The 24828-nt window shown below is 43.4% G+C and overlaps 1 protein-coding gene across 1 annotated transcript in view; it reads left to right on the top strand.

Annotated features, from left to right (window-relative positions):
• LOC137091524 (kelch-like protein 29) overlaps positions 1-24828 on the top strand; it is a 269564-nt gene that overhangs the window by 234526 nt on the left and 10210 nt on the right. Inside the window, exon 12 of the mRNA XM_067456031.1 lies at positions 7040-7233. Within this exon, the coding sequence (XP_067312132.1) occupies positions 7040-7233 (194 nt within the window). The remainder of the gene's footprint in view (positions 1-7039; positions 7234-24828) is intronic.

The raw sequence follows: 24828 nt of genomic DNA on the forward strand, positions 1-24828 counted from the left end.
CAAAATTGATGACCTCAGTGATTGAATGCCACACTGCTATTTTTTTGAACACACCCCTTTCAACTAATTCAACTAATTGCCCAATTGCACAGCCTTAAGAGCGTGCATATCATGAATGCTGGGTCTCATTTGTTTTCTGAGAATCTACTGAACTTACTGGTAACTTGTTTGCCACGTAGCAATAAAAAAATGTATGAAAAACCTTGATTATTCTGGTTAGTCACATTGTACTGCTATTATTTTGAACAAGACTGTTTATATACCTTCTCACCGCTAGATGGGGGAAAATATCACACAGTATAGCTTTAAATTCTCCTAAAAAAATCCACATTTACTCCCTGAGAAATGTCTTAAATTCAATAGTACAATTAGTAATAATAAGACACTATAGAGCGGTTACCAATAAAATTAAATAACAAACAACAAAATTCATCTTAGCACAGATGTTGCATCTGAATCAGAACAATTACAGCTGCATAGCGCATTTGTGAGGTCAGGCACTGATGTTGGGCGAGAAGGACTGGCTTGCAGTCTCTGCTCTAATTCATCCCAAAGGTGTTCTGTCGATTTGAGGTCAGGACTCTGTGCTGCCCAGTGAAGTTCCTCCATACCAAATGCACTCATACATGGACCTTGCTTTGTGCACTGGTGTGCAGTCATGTTGCAACAGGAAGAGGCCATGCCCAAACTCCTCCCACAAAGATGGGATTATGAAATTAGAAACCCATTTCATGAAGCCCTCTATAGACTGTTCCTGAGCTAATCTCAAGGCCACATGGAGTTTGGAGGTTGGTAGTTATTGATTGCAAAAAGTTGGTGACTTCTGCTCACTGTGCACCTCAGCACCATGCTTGAATTCACTGAGCACCTGAGAGTGACTCATTCTTTCACAAATGTCTGTAGAGGCATCTGCATACCTAGGTGCTTGATATTATATACCTGTGGCCATGGAAGTGATTCGAACACCTGAATTCAGTAATTTGGCGGGGTGTCCCAATACTTTTGGCAATATAGTGTATGTTATAATATAAAAAGATCTCATTCGAGTATTTTTTTGCAGTCAATCCTTTTGTCCATTTGTATCAATCATGGTGACATTTTTGGGAAAATCCCTTGTTAATTTCTGACCTGACACAACAGTAACAAAATAAATCAAATTAGAAATAAGATACTGATTATATTTAAAGCAGAAAGTATTACATGCAATCACATTAAAGGTACTGTATGTAATTTTAAAGCATGTAAATGCCACACTTTGCAGACATTTAAGAAACATGCTGTTCAAATTCTGCAGCCAGTTTTTCAATACCTTGAAAAAAATGGTCTTAAGGACTAAAGCACTTATAAAAATATTAAGAAAAATATTTTTTGCATAGTGGTACTTACAATATGATCTGATGATGAAAATGGATGATGCTGGACAATGAAAATGTTGATATTGGTATCTATAGGCAGCTATTTTAAAGGCTTTAACTGAAGTAAAAGCTTCACTTTTCTGTATTAAAACCCTCCAGTGCACTTGCCTGCTGCTGTAGACTCTATAGACATTAAGGTGAAAGTATACTGCAATATTCCTATAATTTATGCATGTTACTCTGCTGCAGGGTTTTGCTCGTGAGATTTTTCCAGCATTTCCCTTTAGTGAGGCAAACGAGATAAGCTTCTCCAGCAATCTTCCACAGTCAGTATCTGTTAAATGTGCAGCAGATAAGGTAGACTCGACTGCACTCTCCACCGGCTCCAAACTCTTTTTCTGCTCCTCCATTAAGACTCATAATGGTCTCACTCAGTGAGCGCGACCGGGTCTCATTCCCTGCTCAATTTTCACCCTCTAACAGGCAATCTCCTGATGTCTCCCACAGGTCTTCCTGCACAAACTCAAAGCAGGATCTGAGTTAGAATCTGGGTTGCTCGGCTTCTCAGTCAAAACCTGCTCTTGTATCATTTTGCACAGCCCAAATATAACCTCCACTTCCCACACCTGTGAGCCTGTCCTGGGATTAGATAAGGGTCAAACTAGAGTTCAAGTTTATGTTTATTTTGATGACAATTAAGCATATATACTGTATAATATAAATATATGCTTTGTAGTGGACAGCACATTCCAGGGCCTAGTTTGTGGCCGGGCCTCTCTCTGCCCATTAAAGTGGACAAAGGTTTGCTATATTTGGATTGGATCTTGGTTGACTAACACAATCAAACTGTTCAAGGGCATCAGATAAAGATGCTCAGACAACAGCAACCTCTTTGAGGGTAAGAAGAAGAGCTCTGGTATCAAGCCCAGGGAGGACAGGACTTCTCATTGGTCCACATTCAGTTTCTGCCCTTCACCCACCAAGAGACTGTTCCCTAATGTCCTGGTTTGTGATGCTCATAAAAATTCCTCAGGACCTCAACAGTAGTCAGTGAAACAAAGAAAGACCACAAGGATCCATCCAAATCATCTATGTTTGGAAACCTTAAGACTGATGTAAACTACATACATCCATTTCATACTTATTCAGAGAAATAAGTATTCTCAGTGACAGCAATTTGTAATGCAACATCTTACACATAATCAGTTCTTAATGAACGCTTGACAGTTCAATATTTTTCCATCATGTTTGGTGTCTATTGATTTAGCATATTGTCAAGGGTATTCTGATGGTGGTTTGGAAAGTGCAAAATGCATTGGTAAACTTTAAAGACACTTTAAAGACTTCTTACTGTGTACAGTATGCAAATGAGTTCCACATGGGAAAGAAGGGTGGGCCATACTTTGTGCCCCCTCTAATGCCAGTAGCCAATTACAACACTGGAATGGAGAAGCACCAAATTGCAATCTCCTCCTCATCGAAAAGGGTAAAGGTACCCTTTCATCAGACACTCCTTGATCTGAGTCTGTCCGGCAAGGATGAGACTGTGACAGAGCAACTAAGTTCTGAGTCCCCCATGAGAGAGACAAACAGTTCACCAAGTTCTGAGTCTATCCCACCAAGGATGAGACTGTGACATATCAATCAAGTTCTGAGCCTCTGGTTCATCCAAAGAGACAACAAAATATCCAAGGATCTGAGGCTACAGCTTGTGTGGCAGCAAAAAATAAAAACCACATTCTGAGCCTTCAGCCTGTGAAGAAAGTGACTACGTTTTAGAGTTTTAGTCCAGTGAGATACTGACGAACACAGCACATCCCAAGTCTCCATGCCAGAGAGACAAAAGCGGATTGACCAATTTCTGAGTGTCTGGCCCAGAGAGGCAGAAGACACCTAGAGACATTTGCAACAAGGTTAAGCTCAGGAGAGCAAACCTTCACTTCAAGGTTCCTTTTTCTGCGTGTTCCAGATTAAAGACCTTCTGCCCCTACTTCAGGGCCTCATCTGCGTGTTCCAGATTCAAGGACCTTTTGGTGCTCCAGGAGATCAGCATCCCAAAGATCTTCATGTTCAAGACTGTTGAAACAAATTCATGTTCCTTAAGTAGTCACTGCCATCGGACTGCTTACTCAACTATGTGAAACGCAAATAACTTATCCAAACCTCTTTCCAGAGACCTTGGCATTGTTTATATTGGCATTATATTATTAGTGTATGTTTTTATATTTATTTACATTAGAGGAGTTATAACTGATGCTAGTCAATAACAAATAATATTTCAGTTATTTGTTTAATGCATAATAAGGTTATTCACCTTAGCAACTCTTCCATAGCCGCACTCAACTTAATCACTTAATCAAAACTGAGATTGTGGTGAGAGAAGCTTGGGAAATCTCTGTATTGTCTAAATTAGGTGTCAGCTTTGTCTTCCCATGTTTTTCCTAAAATCCATTAGGAGAAATAAGAGTAGACACAACTGAGACATGAGAAATATCTGAGACTTAATTGAGATTCTTATTTAGCTCTTGATGTAGTGTCAGCAATGTCTCAGATGTTTCTCCTAAAATCCATATGAGAAATAAGAGTAGACACAACTGAGACATGAGAAATATCTGAGACTTAATTGAGATTCTTATTTAGCTCTTGTTGTAGTATCAGCAGTGTTTCAGATGTTTCTCCTAAAATCCATAAGAGAAATAAGAGTAGACACAACTGAGACATGAGAAATATCTGAGACTTAATTAAGATTCTTTTTTCGCTCTTGTTGTAGTATCAGCAGTGTTTCAGATGTTTCTCCTAAAATCCATAAGAGAAATAAGAGTAGACACAACTGAGACATGAGAAATATCTGAGAAAAGGGAGTGCAAAATGAGAAACAAGAAACATGGGTGTTCTCATTATTGTGGTTTTTTTTTTTTTTCCTTTCTTTTTTTTATGACATTGGGGTTTTTCACCTTTAATGGACAGGACCGTACAATACGCGACCAGAAACAATGAGAGAGGCGAGAAGGGAACAGGAGACAGAAAGCATACCTTTAGCTGGGACTTGATCTCGTGCTGTCTGAGATGCTGCTGTGCCACAATGTTGATGTGCTGTCTACAAGCCTATGGCTCTGACAGAGCTTTCCCTAAGTTCAGGATACTAAGGGCTTATTATCTCTTATATGTCTCATTTAGGTATGACATTGTCAAAGAAGTTCCTAAGTTACTATGCAACTATGTTAAGTAGTAGTTAACCAAAGGGAACTCAATCTTAGTTTTCCAATTGAAATTAAATTACCTTTTTATGTAGCTGTCTTAAATAAGTTATTACCAAGCTTGGGGGGGGGGGGGGGGGGGGATTCTTGACTAGTCTAAGAAGTTTTTCAACCAACCCTGGATGTCTTAAATTTTATTTTAGGATAAACTTGCGTTATTTTTTTTTACTAATATTGTAAATACTAAAACTATCATTCAAAAAGCATTATGTGTTTTAGAATGTCAAGGGTTATTCATTAAAATGGATCTTCAGGTGCCCAGAAATTAATATGCAGTGCTTATTCCAAACAATGATCAGACAAGTGTACTGTATGGTGTTTTGTCTAGATCAATTATTTCTTTATAACAAATGTAATACTATAGTGTACCAGTGATTTATGGTTGCTGCTTAACTTTTTTGTTCTTTGTTTAACATTAAAAAGTTGATCTTGTACAACCCATTTAGCGACATAAATGAGGATACATTAACATTAAATGGAGACTTTTGCTTAAGTATCCTGTTTCTCACGCTTGTCTCCTGAGACAAAAACTCTAACATTCTAATATTTGTCTCCTTTAAAGATTAAGAAGAGATCTCAACAACATCTCACACTGTGCTCAGACTTTTTTCCTTTGGAGAGAAACACTGGAGCTCTCACACATGTCTTCTCTGAAGATTCATAAGAGATCTCAACATCATCACACACTGTGCTCAGACTTTCCTCCTTTGGAGAGAAACACTGGAGCTCTCACACGTCTTCCCTGAAGATTCATAAGAGATCTCAACATCATCACACACTGTGCTCAGATGTTTTCCCCCTCAGTAAGTTCCCTGAAGCTCTCACATTTGTATCCTCCATAGTTTTAGAAGAGACCTCAGTAAATAAGGGTAATTGTTGATACAATTAGAAAGCTGTACAGTTTATGTGCTTAGGGCATATCATTTGTTTGACAAATGTGAGAGTGCCAGAGTCTTTAACTAAGGAGAATATTCTGAGCAAAGTGTGTGATACTGTTGAGATCTCTTCTGAAACTTTAGAGGAGACAAATATGAGCCATCCAGTCTCTCCAGCCAAGGAGACAAATCTGAGCACAGCATGTGATACTGTTGAGATCTCATCTGAAACTTTAAAGGAGACAAATATGAGCAATCTAGTCTGTCTAGCCAAGGACAATAATCTGAGCACAGTGAGTGATGTACCTGAGATCTCTTCTGACGCTTTAGATGAGATAAATATGAGAGTGTGAGTGTCCCTGGTTAAGGAGAATAATCTGAGCACAGTGAGTGATGTAGCTGAGATCTCTTATGAAGCTTAAGAGGAGATAAATGTGAGAGTGTACGCTTCTCTGGTTAAGGAGAATATTCTGAGCACAGTGAGTGATGTTACTGAGATCTCTTATGAAGATTTTAGAGGAGATAAATGTGAGAATGTGAGTGTCTCTGGTTAAGGAGAATAATCTGAGCACAGTGAGTGATTTTACTGAGATCTCTTATGAAGCTTTAAAGGAGATAAATGTGAGTGTGTGAGTGTCTCTGGTTAAGGAGAATAATCTGAGCACAGTGAGTGATGTTACTGATATCTTATGAAGCTTTAGAGGAGATAAACGTGAGAGTGTACACGTCTCTGGTTAAGGAGAATAATTTGAGCTCAGTGAGTGATTTTACTGAGATCTCTTATGAAGTTTTAGAGGAGATAAACATGAGAGTGTGAGTGTCCCTGGTTAAGGAGAATAATCTGAGCACAGTGAGTGATGTAGCTGAGATCTCTTATGAAGCTTTAGGGGAGATAAATGTGAGAATGTGAATGTCTCTGGTTAAGGAGAATAATCTGAGCACAGTGTGAAATGTTACCGAGATCTCCTATGAAACTTTAGAGTAGACAAACATGAGAGAATGTCATTTTTGTCTCAGGAGAAACATGTGAGAAGCAGGAGACTTAGCCGTATGTCTCAATTTGATGTTCAGTTGATCTCATTTCTGTCTAGGAGAAAGATGTGAGTTGAGAAGGAGATCTCATGTTTGATTTTCCTTTCCTCTGGGCAGCCATGCACATTTTTCACTACAGTCTTTATTTGTATTTCTTTTTTTTAGTTCTGTTAAAATCTAGAGTTGGCATAAATCATCTTACCCAAAGCCATTAAAGTAACCAACCCTCGTAATATACTCAAATTTTCCTGATGCTTTATTAGGCGTGAAGCAGAAACACACTGATATGAGCCATGGGCATCATTTAAAGATCCCTGAAACATGTCTTTTTATTTAGGCCGACTTTAATAGTTATTTTTTTAGGGGGGAAAGGTTTAGAGTGGTTGCCAGGGTGTTTATAAAATGTTTAACAAATGAGCAGTAAAGGAATAGAATATAACATTTATTTAGTCTAAAAAGGCACTTTGAGTTCTGTTCTTTCAAATGTTCCAGGCTAAATTGTTTTTCATTTTCTTTCCAGGTATGACACCATCACTAACCAGTGGGAGATGGTGGCTTCTTTGCCCAAACCTGTTCATTCTGCAGCAGCAACTGTCTGTGGAGGGAAGATCTATGTGTTTGGAGGGGTGAATGAGGCCGGTCGCTCTGCTGGAGTACTTCAATCATATGTGCCTCAAACCAATGCCTGGAGCTTCATTGAGTCGCCCATGATTGGTAAGAACACTGAGGATAATTACTGCGCTTCCTGACTGTTCTTTTTACCTGTTGTCTTCTGTATATGGTAGATATAACCACCTTAGTAATATTGTGTTGGTCCCCATTTTGCTACCAAAACAGCCCTGACCCATCAAGGCATGGACTCCACTATACCCCTTAAGGTGTGCTGTGGTATCTGGCACCAAGATGTTAGCAGTAGTTATTTTATGTCCTGTACGTTGTGAGGTGGATTGGATTGAAAGGATTGGCCTCCATGGATGAGGTGGATTGGCCTCCATGGATTGGACTTGTATGTTCACATTCCACAGATGATTGATTGGATTGAGATCCAGATCAACTCGTTTTTGCGCTCCTCAAACCATTCCTGAACCCACCTTTGATTTGTGGCAGGGCACATTATTCTGCTGAAAGAGGAAAGAGGACACGTTTCCATGAAAGGGTGTACATGGTCTGCAACAATTCTCAGGTAGGTGGTACATGTCAAAGTAACATTCGCATAGATGGCAGGATCCAAGGTTTCCTAGCAGAACATTGCCCAAAGCATCACACTGCCGCTGCAGGCTTGCCTTCTTTCCATAGTACATTCTGGTGCCACATGTTCCCTAGGTAAGCGACGCACACGCGCCCAGCCAGCCCGTGATGCCTCAAAATGTGATTCATCAAACCAGGCCACCTTCTTCCATTGCTCCGTGGTCCAGTTCTGATGCTCTCTTGCACACTGTTGGCATTTTCGGCGGTGGACAGGGGTCAGGGGTCATTTTCGGCCTGACTGGTCTGTGGCGATGGAGCCCCATTACTATCAAACTGGGATGTATTCTGACACATTTTTATCAAAACCAGCATTAATTTCTTGAGCTATTTGAGCTACAGTAGTTCAGTTTGATCGGACCACACGTGTCAGCCTTTGCTCCCCACGTGCATCAATGAGCCTTGACTGCCCATGACCCTGTTTACCACTGGTCCTTCCTTGGACCACTTTTGATATATACTGACCACTGTAGACTGGGAACACCCCACAAGAACTGCAGTTTTGGAGAAACTCTCTCTATATATATACACTACCATAGCACCATGCATGTAAAAATACAGAGTCCCACATCAGACACATTTTATGTCAAAACATCTCTGTTAGACTGTTAAAACTATGAGAAACTAACTTCATGGAATTTCACAGGTATTTGACTTCATTAGTATTTGGAATTTTGACACACTCCAGAGATATTGAGGGGTGGTGGGTGGAGGGATGCTTAGGGGAGAAGGAACTTTTTCCAACCTGTAACTCTGTGGCAAATGCAACCCATGAGGATCACACAGCAGGTGCAGGACTGAGGCGTTTCATTATAGGTGGAAAGCGAACTTTAATTAGTGCGGAAATAAGTGTGGATTAAAAAAAAAAAAAAGACACACCGCCCTGAAACCAAATTTTTTCTGCCATTTTAGACAGTAAAATAAGTTATTTTAGATATCAACCTGACAGCTGCATGAATTATCTTGCTCAGAGACAATTAGAAGACACATATTAATATACGCCTAAATGTTCAAATTAAAATTAGTTAAAAAGTCTTAAAATGTGATCAAATTTAATATCATGTAAATTCTTAAATATCTTAAATGGTATAACATAAATCTTAATAATTTTAAGAGGTCTTACATTTGGGGATTCACAATTAATCATAATATGATTATTAAACTTCAAAAGAATATGACTGAAATAAACTAGAGCGCAAAGTAAAACTAACTGTGACCCTGTCATTCGCTCTACAGTCTCATACTCTTGCCATTTCAGAGCAGTTTTCAGTCTCTGAATTTATGTCAAGATATTATATTGTAGTATGTTGTAGATAGATGCAAGAGTGCATATTTTATAAAAAGTCATGGTAATATAAGAATATCCTTTAAGTTTTAGAGCTGAAAACGTCCTTGTTAGTCAAAGAAAAACTTTTATAGACACCAGGCCCAGAAAACGATTGTGTACGCATCTTTATGTCATCGACTGACGAAACACACCTCTACAGCGCGTCTAATTCAGTAGCCCCACCCACCGCCTCATGGAGGTGATCGATTTGCACTAGCCAACAACAATAAACATGCTGAGGAAGATAGCAAGATATTGCGCTATTCCTTGTCGTGGAAGAACACAGTCACTGCATAAGCTTCCTTCGAATCCGAATATTAGGAATGTGTGGTTGAACTTAATTTTTAATGAAGTTCCAGCTCGCATGCTGAACATAATGGTGTTCACTTAATTTCACTGCGGAATCATTTCGAATCCAATCTCAGGTCGATGCTGGTTTTGGATCCGACCAGAATGGTGTGAGTACACACAGTTTATGAGCCCTGTGATCGAGAAAATTCCGCTTGCCACTTTCAAAACAATCCCTCCCTCTTGTGAACTGACAGGGTCATAGGTATGGCAGCGAGCTGAAGCTCATTAAATATGCAAATATTATCTAAAACTAGCTGTGGGCGTTTACTTCTAAGTCTCCAGTGTGGCACGCCCATCAAAGCCCAGTGTTTTGAAGAGAACCTCATCAATGTATATGCAAAAATGAGTTTTATTCACGTTTTTTCTTGTACATATGGTATGCACTTTATGGTGCATTATCCGCACGAACCACCCATCCTACCCAAGAGCATGTCATATACACGACATAAAGTGCGTATCATATGCACGTCAAAACGTCCCCGACTGTAACCTTAGTTCCCTGAGAACAGGGAACGAGACACTGCGTCAGCTGACGCTACGGGGGACGTCTCCAGCGTGACCGGTGTCTGAACTACTATCAAATCATGGAAATCCTACTGACCGGAGACAGCCTATGATGTCATCAAGTTGCGACTAGGAAGTATATAAGGGCGCCTTGCAAACATGACACTAGCTTCTTCGTCTGAAGGGACTTTTTGGCTGGCAGGCCTTGAAGCATGACAACCTGACGCAGCGTCTCGTTCCCTGTTCTCAGGGAACTAAGGTTTCAGTCGTAACAGGGGACGTTCCCTTTCGAAAGGGAACTCGAGCTGCGTCAGCTGATGCTACAGGGAACGATATACCCACGCCACCATGCTGAGGGGAGTGCATGCCCCTTACTAGCAGTGACAACTGCCTGGACAAGAGTTCGAAAGTCTGAACCACTCCCCCTCTGGTCACACTAGGCTGTCAGTGACAGCATTCCCTACGGTCATAGCCCAAGCTATATGCCTAAGAGAGGACCTTAAGTTTTTTTATCTGAGGTCTCTTACCCTCGACTGCTCAAAGGCTTGGGACCAACTACTTCAACAGAAGGGGTCCCTTTAAGGGAATGTGGCTAGGGGGCCCGAGGGTGCCTCAGCCGGTCACTATTCGGGAAAACCTTCACCGAATGCCACCAGGGAGGCCTCACCTAGCATCACTTATGTGGGACACCCCGGCTTTGCCAACCCTGTCTGTTTAGAAACAGAGCCTCCGGACTTTGCTTACTCATGAGCATCCAGACTGAGGGACTGCAAACTGGCAGTGTCTTCCTCAAACTGGAAGTCAGAGACAGGAATCCTGGAGAGCAGTACTCAGCATAGTGCTTTCTAACCCTTGCCAGCGAGGAGAGTCTTTTCTGCTCGATCCTAGGATCTACTGAACACATATATTACAGGGGTGCTCAGGAGGCCGGACAGGCCTACGGGGCTGATCTAACCCGGAGGCCCCGAGGGGAGCCTGACCGGCTGATCAGGCTCAGGTGGCCGTAAGCTCACAGACAACCCTCAGTGAGGGGAAGGCCGTGACCCAACAGCGGGCAACCACTAGCTGTCAGCATAAAGCCAGTTATATGTTCCTGTCCAAGGGACACGTTCCCCCACAGGGAGGCCTGAAGGAGCCTCTACCTGGCACCATTGAGGCTAGCTGTTAAAGGCCACAGGGGGGTGGCTTTACTGGTCCCCTCGGGGAGGCCCATGAGGCCATAAACAACAGAAACCACCCATGCTAGCTGCGCAAGTGTCCAAACAGTGGAGTTCGCCCTAAGGAAGGCCTGGCGAGGCCTACTACCTGGCAGCAAGGCCTGCTAATGGCTAGCTTGTCACCGAGACCAGATCCGGGAATCCCTTCCTACGGAGGCCCAGAGGGGCCTACCACCTGACAGCACATTACACTGGCTAACCGAGCGTCCGAACTCGGGGGCTCATCCTCAGGACGGCCTGGAGAGGCCTGCTACCTGCTAGCTAGACGTGCAAACTGTCGGAAGTTACTGTGTTCCCGGAGCTCGCCTCCAAGGAGGCCTGTTTGATGCCTCACGTACAGTCGAGTGTTTAGGGCGGCCTGGAGAGGCCTATTGCTGAATGGCAGCTCCCTGTTAGAGGCCTGGTGATAGACGGTGCTTATCCAATGGCAAATCCCAACGGGAAACCCTGCAGGGCCGGGGAACGACTTCAGGAAGGCCTGGTGAGGCCTGCCCCCTGATAGCAGAACATGCTAGCTGCCTTGGCTAGCAACCGTGCTCACTGTCATAGGAACTGGGAACCGGGGCTCACCCTCCGTGAGGCCTAGAGAGACCTAGTTCCTGTCACCCAGTGGCCGAGGCCCCTGACCACCCCCTCTGGCGAAGTCAGATGAGGCCTGCTGTAACCCAGCAAGCCCTCAAGGTGGCCTGGTGAGGCCTGCTGTACCTCAGCAGGCCCTCAGGGAGGCCTACTAACTAGGCTTGTGGCCATGCCAGCGACGAATGCTCACTGGAAGGTTGGATGAATGCTGGCCACTCCAAGTCGGGCTGACAGTGGCTTGTCTGCTGGCTGACGAAGAACTGGACATCCAGTAACCACCTGGGGACTCATCCCCAGGGAGGCCATAAGGGGCCTGCTTTTGACGAGGTTTCTGCTGCAGCCGACATCGTTGGGGAGAACCCTCCCTGGCTCACATGGGCCACAACGTCGGGACTCACTCGCAGGCCTACTGAGGCCTACCACCTGTCCTGGAGTTAACTGCCTGGACTGCCTCGGCTGGCGTCTCCCCGCCAACCGGCCTTCTACAGTCGGTCCGTCCCAGACATCGGACATCACAAACATCGTTCTAGCCACCCCACCGGGGAACTACAGGCCCACTCTTCTCTGTAGAAACTTGTTTCCCACATCCATCATCCCACAAAGCCCCTCAGGGAAGCATAGAGTCCAAACATACGGGAAAGAAAGAATGTTTGCCCTATAAAGGGGACTCACCCGCTCTCCTCCGGTGCCTCATCGCTTTCATGTAACATGCATGCTTCGGCGCACCAAACCTGAGGGAGGCGCTTCTCACATACCTGCCAGGCGGGACCTAGAGTATCATCACTTCACGGCCCCACCACAGGTCGATTGCAAGAAGTGCCTGGGAAGAAGCTGAAGAAGAGGAGAAAAAGTCAGTTGTAATTCTTATCTCAACACCAGGGGAAGACCATATCATCCACGCCAACCGCGTTGTGATAAACCTTTCCTCTTCTCCGGGAGTCCGCCTCTATGTCACTTAGTCTTAGATGCAACCATCTTCTTCCATCAGGAAGAGAGTCAGACGAGAGCAGAGCGATCTCGTACTGTGTTTAACAAACGCTCCCGTTGCACACAAACAAACAAACAACTCCATAAGAGCTTGCCTGTGCACGCTCTTAATCCCAGGCAGAAATCAAGTGAATTCGGATTACCTTTGACTTGAAGCATTCAGACAAAACAGTCCCTGAAGACGAAAAAGCTAGTGTCATGTTTGCAAGGCGCCCTTATATACTTCCTGGTCGCACCTTGATGACATCATAGGCTGTCGCCGGTCAGTAGGATTGCCATGTTTTTATAGTAGTTCAGACACCTGTCACACTGGAGGCGTCCCCCGTAGCGTCAGCTGACGCAGCTCGAGTTCCCTTTCGAAAGGGAACTCATTTTGGCGTTTACATTCCATAAGATTGCACACTCGTAGCTTACTATTGATCTCGCATTACCATGTGATCATGTTGGACATTACTGAGTTATATGCGTTTAAAAGTATAACCTATTAAAATAGTACAATGGCATTGTATCATTTTAGTTTAACATGTGCCAACAGTTTAACATGTTGGGAAATCGGGCATTTTGTCCCACGTCATCTTTATTTCACATTACCTGACCGGCCGCGACCCGAATATCACTAAAAATATTTTTGGATGACTCGTAACCGCGGGTACCCGCTCAGTTTGGATCAACACGCGCATCACTGGTGAGGTTGCGAAATGCATCGAAGCACATAGAGAAACTACGGTGGCTGGCACTGTCAGCTGAGACAGCAGATAGTAGCGCTCTGTAGAGCAGTTTGTACATTTAGGGCTACTATGGAAACATGGTGGCACAAAATGTTGAATTCACTGGAAGGGAACATTTGGTGTAGATAGAAATGGCTCATTCTTGGGTAATAAAAACATAACTGTTCATTATGTAAGGTCTTTATTTTTTATTTTTTATGCATGCATGTACAGCTTGTTTCTGCTTGAATTGGGTTAGTCTGAAATTACTAAAAGTGTATTGTCCAGCTAATAGGCGTTTGTGTTCTTTAAAGCCATGCAACCCGGTAAGTCCTTTGACGCCATCAGCATTGTGTAGCAACAAATTGACCAGAAGTCGTTTGTTTTTAATGAGACTGTTACTGTCTTTAACTGTTTCCCAACCATTATCCTCTCTGCCTCATTATTGGTTGATCTGCCACCTGAAAGATGACTGATAAAAAGGATCACACTTATAGACAACTCATATCTTTACACTTCTGAGTCATGCATTATGATTTACCTCTATAATGCATCTCGGAGAGAATCCTATAGTCCATTTTTAGATGTGATATTGTTTTTATGGTTTGTCAGGGTCCCAGGATTTTAATGTTATAACAAAAGCCTTAATTATAATTTTAAGAGGTCTGAAATTTGATTAATTAACCTTTTAGTTTCTATTATAATAGATTTTTGTAAGATTGCCTATTTTTTCTCCCTCATCTTTTAAATGAACAGCTGGGAGTGGTAAATCAAATACATTTCAAAATAAGAGGTCATAGATTTTACTAGTATCGGGCACAATCATTTGTTTATTGCCATTCTTTAAACGCATTGTTATTGTATCGGCAAACTCCAGTATCGTTCAACCTTATTTGTATTGATGTATAATTGCATAAATTAATTGCAGTACAAATGCATGTAATGTATTTTAAATTTGCAGTTACTGATATAACCTTGTTGAATATGTGCCTGTTTATTTAGTCCAAGAATGTGAGATACATGATTTATTTTGAGATTGTATTTGTCCTCCTGTTTTGGTATAGGGTATTTATTTTATTTGTGCAAGGTTTATAGTCAAATTGAAGTTAAAAACTCTGCAGATACCCTCATTTGTATATGACAGCCTGTTTCTGCCACTAAATAAAACAAATTAAAAAAATAATTAAGACTTTAAATCACGAAATTGCAAGATTATATCTCAGAATTCTGACTTTAAATCAGCCATTGTGAGAAAAAAAAGTCAGAATTGTAACTTTACCACTCGCAATTGTGAGAAAAAAGCAATCACTCTCGCAATTACTCTTTTTATTTTTTTTATTTAGTGGCGGAAAAGGGCTTCTATATCTGTATGAGGTAAAGGCATGTAGATAAATTCTGTTTAGCATTAAAATGATCTAGTCCCGTCTAATGTTTTACAAGGTTTATTCAAGTTCTTCAATGTGACTTATGCACTATATTGCAAGTCTTATGCCATAGCGTGCTTTGTGTGAGGAACTGACCAATTTAAGTTGTTATTTAGATCATACATTTTATGGCATAATATTGTTTCATTGTTTTTATTCCATTATCCCTATTTTTGTAGCTCTCAGTGACTTTAATAAGTCATGTGGACTACTTTTATGGTGTTTTATTTTTTATGTTCTTTCTGAGCTCAAATGTCTTTGCTATGGGTTGCTGTTCATAGATATGGACAGATTCTGCTGGTTCATAGATTCTGCTTTTTAGTTTCACAAAATAAATAACAGCATGCAGGTTCGTAATGCCATCAGTTTTACTCTTTCAGTAAATAATGATAGAGTTGCTATTTTTGGTGTGTCAGCTATTCCATTTGCATGGAACCAGACCAGTGGAACGTGAATAACGTTTTGCTGTCTGACGTGTCACATAAGACTCCTTCAAAAGGTTCAGATATTGAAATCAGAGTTCAGTTATGTCGTTTGTATCACTGAAAGTGAGATGTGAATGCTTCTGACATTCAACTCTGGAGCCGACAGCAAACATTCACTCGCACACATGCGACTTTAAAAACACTTCTGTGACCCACTGGGTCAAACACGTACTGTCGTGTAGCTGATGAGCGTTTATAGCAGGTGACTCAAAGTTCAGACACGGCAACTGACATCGTCTCTCACCGAGAGCCGGTCTCGAAAGGCCAGCTGCATGTGAGAAGGAACATGATATTTTGATTATTGTGAAGGGCTTGAGTGATCTGGAAAGGTCGGTGTAGATGTCAAGTGTTGCAGGTATTCCTGCGCCAGCTGATAATGAACTCTTGAGGGTTTCGGTCGGTAACGTCATCTCAGTCTGGGCGCTTATTGATTTTGATGTTGCTATGGACGGTGAGGCTCTTATTGATTTTGATGTCACTATGGACATTGTGTCCCAGGGATCATATGTTTATTGCAGCCGTGTTTGTGTAAGAACCAGCACAGGCTAAAATACAAAGCTCCTCAGTCTCCATTGTCGTCTTATATGGCTTCCTCCTCAATCGATAAAGCTATGGAAACGGTCAACAGTAATAAAGCAACTAAAACCACTGTGTAGCATAATAAAATGGTCTAGTAATTGCAGTGTAAGCCTAGTGGTTGAAGATGTGGGCATAGAGCAGAAAGGTTGCTGGTTCAAACCCAAAAAAAGACTGAACACAGTGCTCTTGATCAAGACTTTTAACCCCATTATAAAGTGTCTCAATTTGACCAAAAGTCTCGGATCAGTAAGATGATTTTGCAATGCAGAGTTTTCAAGTAAAACATATTAATGTAACACTTTACAATAACAGGTCATGGATAATCATGTATTAATGCATGAATTAATAGTTAATTCAACATGAACTCACGATCAGTTAAGATATGAACTAATCATGAACAAATGAGGAGCTATCCTTAAGTAAGACATGAGTCATGATGATTCATGCATGAATACAGCAGCATTAATACATGTTAGTACATGTTTGGTAATTAATGCATTAATTAACAAGTATGGGTAAACTAAATTAGACAGGCTCTCTAAGAAGGAATAACAGTTATTTTGACTTTGAAATACATTTCCAAGTGAATTATTGTCATAATTTAAACAATTTTTAAACCATCAGAAGCTTCATCATAAATATTACTGAAAGCCAAGATTAGTTTTTCATTACTTTCACTGATCATCTAAATCTGCTATATTTTATCTCAAAAGGTCTCAGTCTGTTTTGTGATCTCTTTCCCATCAAGCTAAACCTACTGTGACTTTTAACGGTTTAATAAGTCCCCAAAAAATAACCAAACAGGAAACAAGCAGTTAAGTCCGGAAGTGAGGAAACGTCTGCTGGGATCTGTGCAGTTCTCTCTCCACCCAGACATAGGCCATGATGATACGGTACCTCCATTCTCTTAACTGGGCTGAATACTAGTTATACTAGTTGCATGTGAATTTTATAATAAGTTTATGATAAATCATGAGCTGAATTTGGTAAGTAGTTAATAGTAAATTAATCATGAAGTCATGACACAATGATGCTTTGAGCTGATTTTAATGCATGGTTAGTTAATAATGAATTAATCATGATGTGCCCCCTCAAGTAGTCATTACATAATGATGAATTAACAAGCCATGAGTTCATGTTAGTGTATGGTTAGTTAATAATGAATTAACCATGATGTGCCCCCTCAAGTAAAGTCATGACTTAGTCATACATTAACAAGCCATGAGTTAATGTTAGTGTATGGTTAGTTAACCATGAGTTTAGACACTATGATGCACTAACAATTCATTAATTACAAAATGAATTAACATATGGAATCCTTATTCCTTTTCACTCCTGGTACAAATAAAACAAAAATATATTAAGTATTTGTAGGCTAGTTATTTTATTTTATTTATATAATTAAACTTATATGGACTTAAAATAAAGCCAAAACATAACTGTAAAGACACGCACAAGGCACGTTTACATGTAAAGCTTGAGCACATCCACCGGCTATTGCTAATCAAATCATATACATTTAAACAATTTAAAAAAAAACAGTTAATTCACACCTCCATAAATATCCCAATAAAACAAACATAAAACATTTCTTAAATTATTTTTTTGTTTAACCAGAGCAGTCGACATTATTATTTGATAAAATGCCAGCATTACCGAAGGAACACAGCTAACACGCTACACCAAGAGCACCACTAATGAATGTCCCACCAGAAGCAAACCAAACATACTGTAGTTCCGGGAAGAAAACTATAGCTATGACTAAATGTAATTGAACTAAACAAATCAGAAAACGGTTTATATCAAATGAAAATTATTAGTGGTAGTTATTCGTCTATTTTCCACGTTTGATTAGACAAATCTGTGAAATTGATGGCTAAATAATCATGTTATTTGTCACAAAGCTGCAGATGACAGATTTTAAGTTTAAATTATGACAGTATTAAATCACATGTTTAATTAAAAGTCAGAGTACTTCTTATTTATTTTAAGGAACCTGTTTAATTTAGTTTACCCATGCATGTTAATTAATGCATTATTTACCAAACATGTACTAACATGTATTAATTCTGCTGTATTCATGCATGAATCATCATGACTCATGTCTTAATTAAGGATAGCTCCTCATTTGTTCATGATTAGTTAATATCTTAACTGATAATGAGTCCATGTTGAATTAACTATTAATTCATGCATTAATGCATGATTATTCATGTCCTGTTATTGTAAAGTGTTACCCATATTAAGTATAGTATTGTTTACAGTAAACACCCAAAAAATAGTAAGATCTGCCATGAAGAAACATCATGTCAGTAGAAGTTTTGTCTCTCAGTAGACAGTCAGTGATCTGCCTAATGTTCCCATTTGCCGTTATTCATCTCTCCATCTTATCGGCAGGGAACGGCATTGTCACCGCCACCATCTGTGAATGACAACACCTTCCCTCCGCTGGCATGCTTATTATGTTTGGCAGGCCAGAAAACGCGGTGGGATATGCTGTACTATATTGTGTTTTGTGTTTAACATGTAAATATTCTAGCCATGGCGAAGAGCCTCCCATGGCCATGAAATCAGGATGAAGGGCTTTGGTGTTTCAGCCACATTTATGGAAGTGTGAAACTTCCATAAATGAAAAAGACTGCTGCTGTTTGTTTAGAGATAATCTTTCAAGAGCCCGTTTAGTAGTTGTGCCACATTACTGAGGATGGCAGATTGACACTTCAATGCCCAGCAGGAGACGACAGATGAGAATTTAACATACATGCATACACTGTGATAGGGGGTGCTGAAAATCATCCTCAAATATGTGCGGTCAGGCGGAGAGCTGGATGCCAAAAGGAGATTGAATCAAGAAAACACTGAAAAGATTCACAACTTTAAAAAACTGAGTAGGTGACTCTTTAGAACTGCCTGAATTCTACATGGCATGGATTTAGCTAAAAACATTCCTCAGAGATGTTGATCCATTGACACGAAAGCATCAAACAGTTGCTGCAGATTTGTCAGCTGCACATACATAATGCAGACTTCCCGTTCCACCACATCCCAAAGGTGCTCTATTGGATTGAGATTTGGTGACTGAAGGCCATTTAAGTACATTAAACGTACTCGGTTACTTTCGTAACCTCGGTTCCCTGAGAGAGAGGAACGAGTATTACGTATGGGAAAAACTCCTTTTCTCGAGAATGTGAAGCAAAACTTTTAATAAAGGTATCTATGTAAAGCGCAGTGAGCTGCACGGCCACAGCCCAGCGCGAGGAGCGCTCTGATTGGCCGGGCTGCGGCAACTGCAGGAACCTATGGTGAGGCGGCTGAGAGGAACGAACCAATGGGGGGCGTTCCAGAAGCCCGCCGAAAAAGGTGCTTATATTTGCATACAGGAGGCTATATAAGACCCTAATTCGCCATAGGTGTCAGGTTTTAAGATCGACTGAAGCGATACCTGAGAAGCATAAACACGGCACGGAACGTAATACTCGTTCCTCTCTCTCAGGGAACCGAGGTTACGAAAGTAACCGAGTACGTTCCCTTTCGAGAGAGGTTCCTCGTATTACGTATGGGAACACAATGTAAAGCGCCGTGTGTGCTGACTGACCCAGTATACCCAAAGCACATGTTATAAACCCCCGAGACACCGACAGAGGCGGCTTATAAGGGGAATGAAGAACCGGAAGAGTCGGTTCGTTTGAACAGCTGATCGGACATAGTCGGATCTTATGATGAATGAATAGTGCTTAAGGACTAATGTGTACAGGCCAAAATGTAAGGCAATCTGTTTGCCAGGGTCAAGATAGAGCCTAGATGGAGAGAAGCCCTGCTTGTAGAGCTGGAACCTCCAACTTGTAGAATCTGATAAAAGTGGACGGAGAGGCCCAGCCTGCCGCCGCACAGATATCTTCCAAAGAAATGTCACACGACCAAGCCCAAGATGAGGCCATGCCTCTAGAGGAGTGGGCTTAAATGCCTGTAGGACAGGTTAGGTCCTGGACCTATATGCTAGTGGGACTGCATCCACTATCCAGTGTGAGAGACTGTTTCATGACAGCACAAACTTTAGTGCGGCCACCGAAGCAATGAAGAGCTGATCCGACTGCCTGAAGGGGGCGGAGCGCTCTAGATACAATCTCAATGCTCTGACTGGGCAGAATAGGTTTGCGTCTTATTCTCTCTGAGACGCGGGTTAAGCAGTGCAAAGACCTGCATACTGAAGGGGTTGAAAGCACTTTCAGTATAAAACCATGCCTCGGTTTGAGCACAACCTTGAAGTTGCTGGACCCAAACTCAAGACAGGAAGGGCTCACGGAGAGTGCAGGTAAGCCACCCACTCGGTTAACCGAGGCCACAGCCAGCAGAAAAACGGTTTTGAGTGATATGTGCTTCAAGCTCGTGTTCTGAAGTGGTTAGGAGGGGGAACCCTTCACGGCCTCCAAAACCATGGCGAGGTCCCAAATAGGGACCGAGGTAGGGGCAAGGCGAGCTGAATCTCCTGGCCCCTTTAAGAAAACACACAATAAGATCACTTTTCCCTAGTGAATGTGCCGCGATAGGAGCGTGGCTAGCTGCTATGGCGGAGACACACACCCCGAGTATGGAGGGGGGACGACCCGCGTCCATTAGCTCTTAGAGAAAGCGAGCGGTTCCGCCAGTTCGCATGAGTGTGCGTCGATGTTTCGCGTAGCACATTGGTTAGAAAACCACTGACCACTTCAAGCAGAGCTGCCAGATAGCAGGGGCTCTAGCTTCCGAAATAGTGTTCATAACTTGTCAGAGAGGTTCCGGGATACCGTTGATGGGCCATACGTGGAGGGCCCACAGCTCGGGATTGGGATGCCAGACCTTCCCTTTCATTGGCAGAATAGGCATGGGGCTGTGTCTGACAGCTGAAACAGTATGGAGAACCATGTGCGGTTCTTCCAAAGTGGGGCTATTAAAAAGCACAGGCTGCAGCTGGATCGCGATCGGAGGGAACATATAGAGGGAGTCTGGGCCAACATGGGCCAGGGCATCCCTGCGTTTGCAGAAAAAATATTGGGCAGCGTGTGCTGTGCAAGCTGAATTGTTTGCGGGTAAAGGGACCATCCCCCTGGGGACATGGGTCCTCTGGATAACATGTCCGGACCCTGATTCAGAATACCTGGCACGTAAGCCGCCCTTAGGGAGCTCAGATTGTGCTCTGCCCATAAAAGGAGATGCTTAGCCATGCAGTGAACAGAGTCTGATCTCGGCTGCCCTAGCGATTTTATGTACATTATCAAGACGTGGTGGTTCTTATGCCGTAAGTCTTGAGTCTATGACAATGACTGTACTGATAAGCCTGCCCCTCGAAGGCGAATCTCAAGAATGGCCTGTAGTGGGGGTGGGGGGTTATCGTAACGTGAAGTATGCGTTTTTCAGATCTATTGAGAAAACCCAATCCCCGGGGCGAATGTGCGCGAGGATTTGTTTCACCGTCAGCACCTTGAAACGAGCGTGTCATAAGTGCTTTGTTCAGATGCCTGGAAAATGGGCCTGAGACCGCCACCCATTTTCGGCATGAGGAATTAGCGACAGTAAAAACCTGACTCGCTAGCGTCGGGTGTACTGTTTTCGCCGCTCTCTCCTTTAACAGTCTCAATGCCTCAGCGAGAAGCACGTGACTGACACTGCTTCTTACAGAGGGCTCGACCACGGCTTGAATCGCGGGGTCTGCGAGCAAAACTGTAGCGAGAACCTCATTTTATATGTTCAACACCCAATATTATATACCAGGAATGGCCTGCCAGGCCTGGGCTCGTAAAGCCAGGGGTTGAATTAGATTCGGGGGCTGGCCGCTTAGTAATAGGGGCCTGTTAGCCGGGTTGCTTGTGCTGTAACACTGCTTGTAACACTGTGGGGATAGTGTTAGTTTTGGCGGTGCAGGCTTTGCAGTGGGCGCACGCCTCACATTTATATTGTGTGTGCGAGAGTGAACTTTGTGAAAAGTGCTTGGGTGCAGGAGTGCAGACTGTAAAGTGGGCACATTTCCTACGTAGAAAGCTCTTTTGTGTGTAGTGTAAACAATGTGCAGTGGCGCACAACCTACGTAGAATACCCACGGTGCAAACCAGTGAGCAAATCCACAGGGGTAAACGCACACAGCATTAGTGTGCAGACGAGCGTGTTTAACACAGGCTAGTTGACTGCAATATTTCATCTCCAGTCACTTAACTTAAGGGAACTGGGAGAATGTAAGGAAGTGCGGGTGGTATGTGAGCCATTCCACAATGCCGTTATGCTCTAGTCTAGACTGAAAGCGTGTATGCAGACAAGCGTGTTTGACCACAGGCTAGTTGACTGCAATAAGGCTAGTTGACTTTATATGGTGTAATCCGGCCGCGGCGGGATTTATTTGTGATTTTGTGAGGCTGAATTAACAGTGCTTATGTAGGGGTGCACACTGTGTAGTGGACACTTTGTCTACAGTGTAAAAACCTTTCCAGCCGCCTGAATAAAGGGGACTGGAAGTGATAGAGTGAAAAAAGGGCTTAGCTTGGCAGCCATTTTCCGACGCCCTTATGCTCTGACAGTGAGCGCGTGCTATGACGTAAGCCGCGCTCTAGTCAGCAACGCGCTGTGGAAGGGGCGCGCGCTATCATGACAAGGCAGCCATTACAACTTCCTTGGCAGTAAGCGCGCGCTGCAGCGACATTGTTCTTGACATACCCAACAGCCCGAGCTCGCTCGTCTAACTTACTCTAGTATTCTCTGTCCGCAGCGCTTCAGCACGGCGGCGGTAGAATGAGCACGGCGAGAGCTTCGGCTCGAGTTTGTTTATTCACTCTATTATTCTCTGTCCGCGGCGATAGAGCGACAGGACGAGAGAATTGGAAGCGTGAGGAAAAACTCTGTCCGCGGCGCTTCTAGCACGGCGAGAGCTTCGGCTCGAGTTAGTTTATTCACTCTAGTATTCTCTGTCCGCGGCGATAGAGCGACAGGACGAGAGAATTGGAAGCGTGAGGTAAAACTCTGTCCGCGGCGCTTCTAGCACGGCGAGAGCTTCGGCTCGAGTTTGTTTATTCACTCTATTATTCTCTGTCCGCGGCGATAGAGCGACAGGACGAGAGAATTGGAAGCGTGAGGTAAAACTCTGTCCGCGGCGCTTCTAGCACGGCGAGAGCTTCGGCTCGAGTTAGTTTATTCACTCTAGTATTCTCTGTCCGCGGCGATAGAGCGACAGGACGAGAGAATTGGAAGCGTGAGGTAAAACTCTGTCCGCGGCGCTTCTAGCACGGCGAGAGCTTCGGCTCGAGTTTGTTTATTCACTCTATTATTCTCTGTCCGCGGCGATAGAGCGACAGGACGAGAGAATTGGAAGCGTGAGGTAAAACTCTGTCCGCGGCGCTTCTAGCACGGCGAGAGCTTCAGCTCGAGTTTGTTTATTCACTCTATTATTCTCTGTCCGCGGCGATAGAGCGACAGGACGAGAGAATTGGAAGCGTGAGGTAAAACTCTGTCCGCGGCGCTTCTAGCACGGCGAGAGCTTCGGCTCGAGTTTGTTTATTCACTCTAGTATTCTCTGTCCGCGGCGATAGAGCGACAGGACGAGAGAATTGGAAGCGTGAGGTAAAACTCTGTCCGCGGCGCTTCTAGCACGGCGAGAGCTTCAGCTCGAGTTTGTTTATTCACTCTATTATTCTCTGTCCGCGGCGATAGAGCGACAGGACGAGAGAATTGGAAGCGTGAGGTAAAACTCTGTCCGCGGCGCTTCTAGCACGGCGAGAGCTTCGGCTCGAGTTTGTTTATTCACTCTAGTATTCTCTGTCCGCGGCGATAGAGCGACAGGACGAGAGAATTGGAAGCGTGAGGTAAAACTCTGTCCGCGGCGCTTCTAGCACGGCGAGAGCTTCGGCTCGAGTTTGTTTATTCACTCTATTATTCTCTGTCCGCGGCGATAGAGCGACAGGACGAGAGAATTGGAAGCGTGAGGTAAAACTCTGTCCGCGGCGCTTCTAGCACGGCGAGAGCTTCGGCTCGAGTTTGTTTATTCACTCTAGTATTCTCTGTCCGCGGCGATAGAGCGACAGGACGAGAGAATTGGAAGCGTGAGGTAAAACTCTGTCCGCGGCGCTTCTAGCACGGCGAGAGCTTCGGCTCGAGTTCGCCTATTCACTCTAGTATTCTCTGTCCGCGGCTGTAGCGCGACGGAATGAGAGAAGAGTGGGAACAACTCTGTGGCAGCGGCGGAAGAAGAGCCGCGGCGGCGGCAGAGTGAAGAGAGCTTCGGCTTGAGTGTGCTCATGTCCTCTAACATTCTCTCTTTCCGCGGCGCTATTCAGCGCGACGGGACGAGAGCAGAGGGAGAGTGAGAAGAGCTCCGTCTTTCCGCGGCGCTTAACGACGCGGCGGAACGAGAGAGTCCTCGAGTAGAACAAGCCTGTAAGCTCTAGAAGTGGCGTTGCAGCGGCAACACAAACACATATAACACTCAACATAGACACAGTTTAAAGGATATATAACGCCGGATGGCGTAGCTGGAACGGCAGAGAAGGCGGAGAGGGAGTCCGTCGTCCTCAGCTGCAGGTTCCGCTGGTGCCTTTTCAACGGCGGTGCTTCTTCCGGAGACCAGCGAAGGTATCGCTGAAGGAGATAAAATCTGACACCTATGGCGAATTAGGGTCTTATATAGCCTCCTGTATGCAAATATAAGCACCTTTTTCGGCGGGCTTCTGGAACGCCCCCCATTGGTTCGTTCCTCTCAGCCGCCTCACCATAGGTTCCTGCAGTTGCCGCAGCCCGGCCAATCAGAGCGCTCCTCGCGCTGGGCTGTGGCCGTGCAGCTCACTGCGCTTTACATAGATACCTTTATTAAAAGTTTTGCTTCACATTCTCGAGAAAAGGAGTTTTTCCCATACGTAATACGAGGAACCTCTCTCGAAAGGGAACTTA

Source organism: Pseudorasbora parva, chromosome 10 (assembly GCF_024679245.1).
Source record: "Pseudorasbora parva isolate DD20220531a chromosome 10, ASM2467924v1, whole genome shotgun sequence".
Lineage (NCBI taxonomy): Eukaryota > Metazoa > Chordata > Actinopteri > Cypriniformes > Gobionidae > Pseudorasbora > Pseudorasbora parva.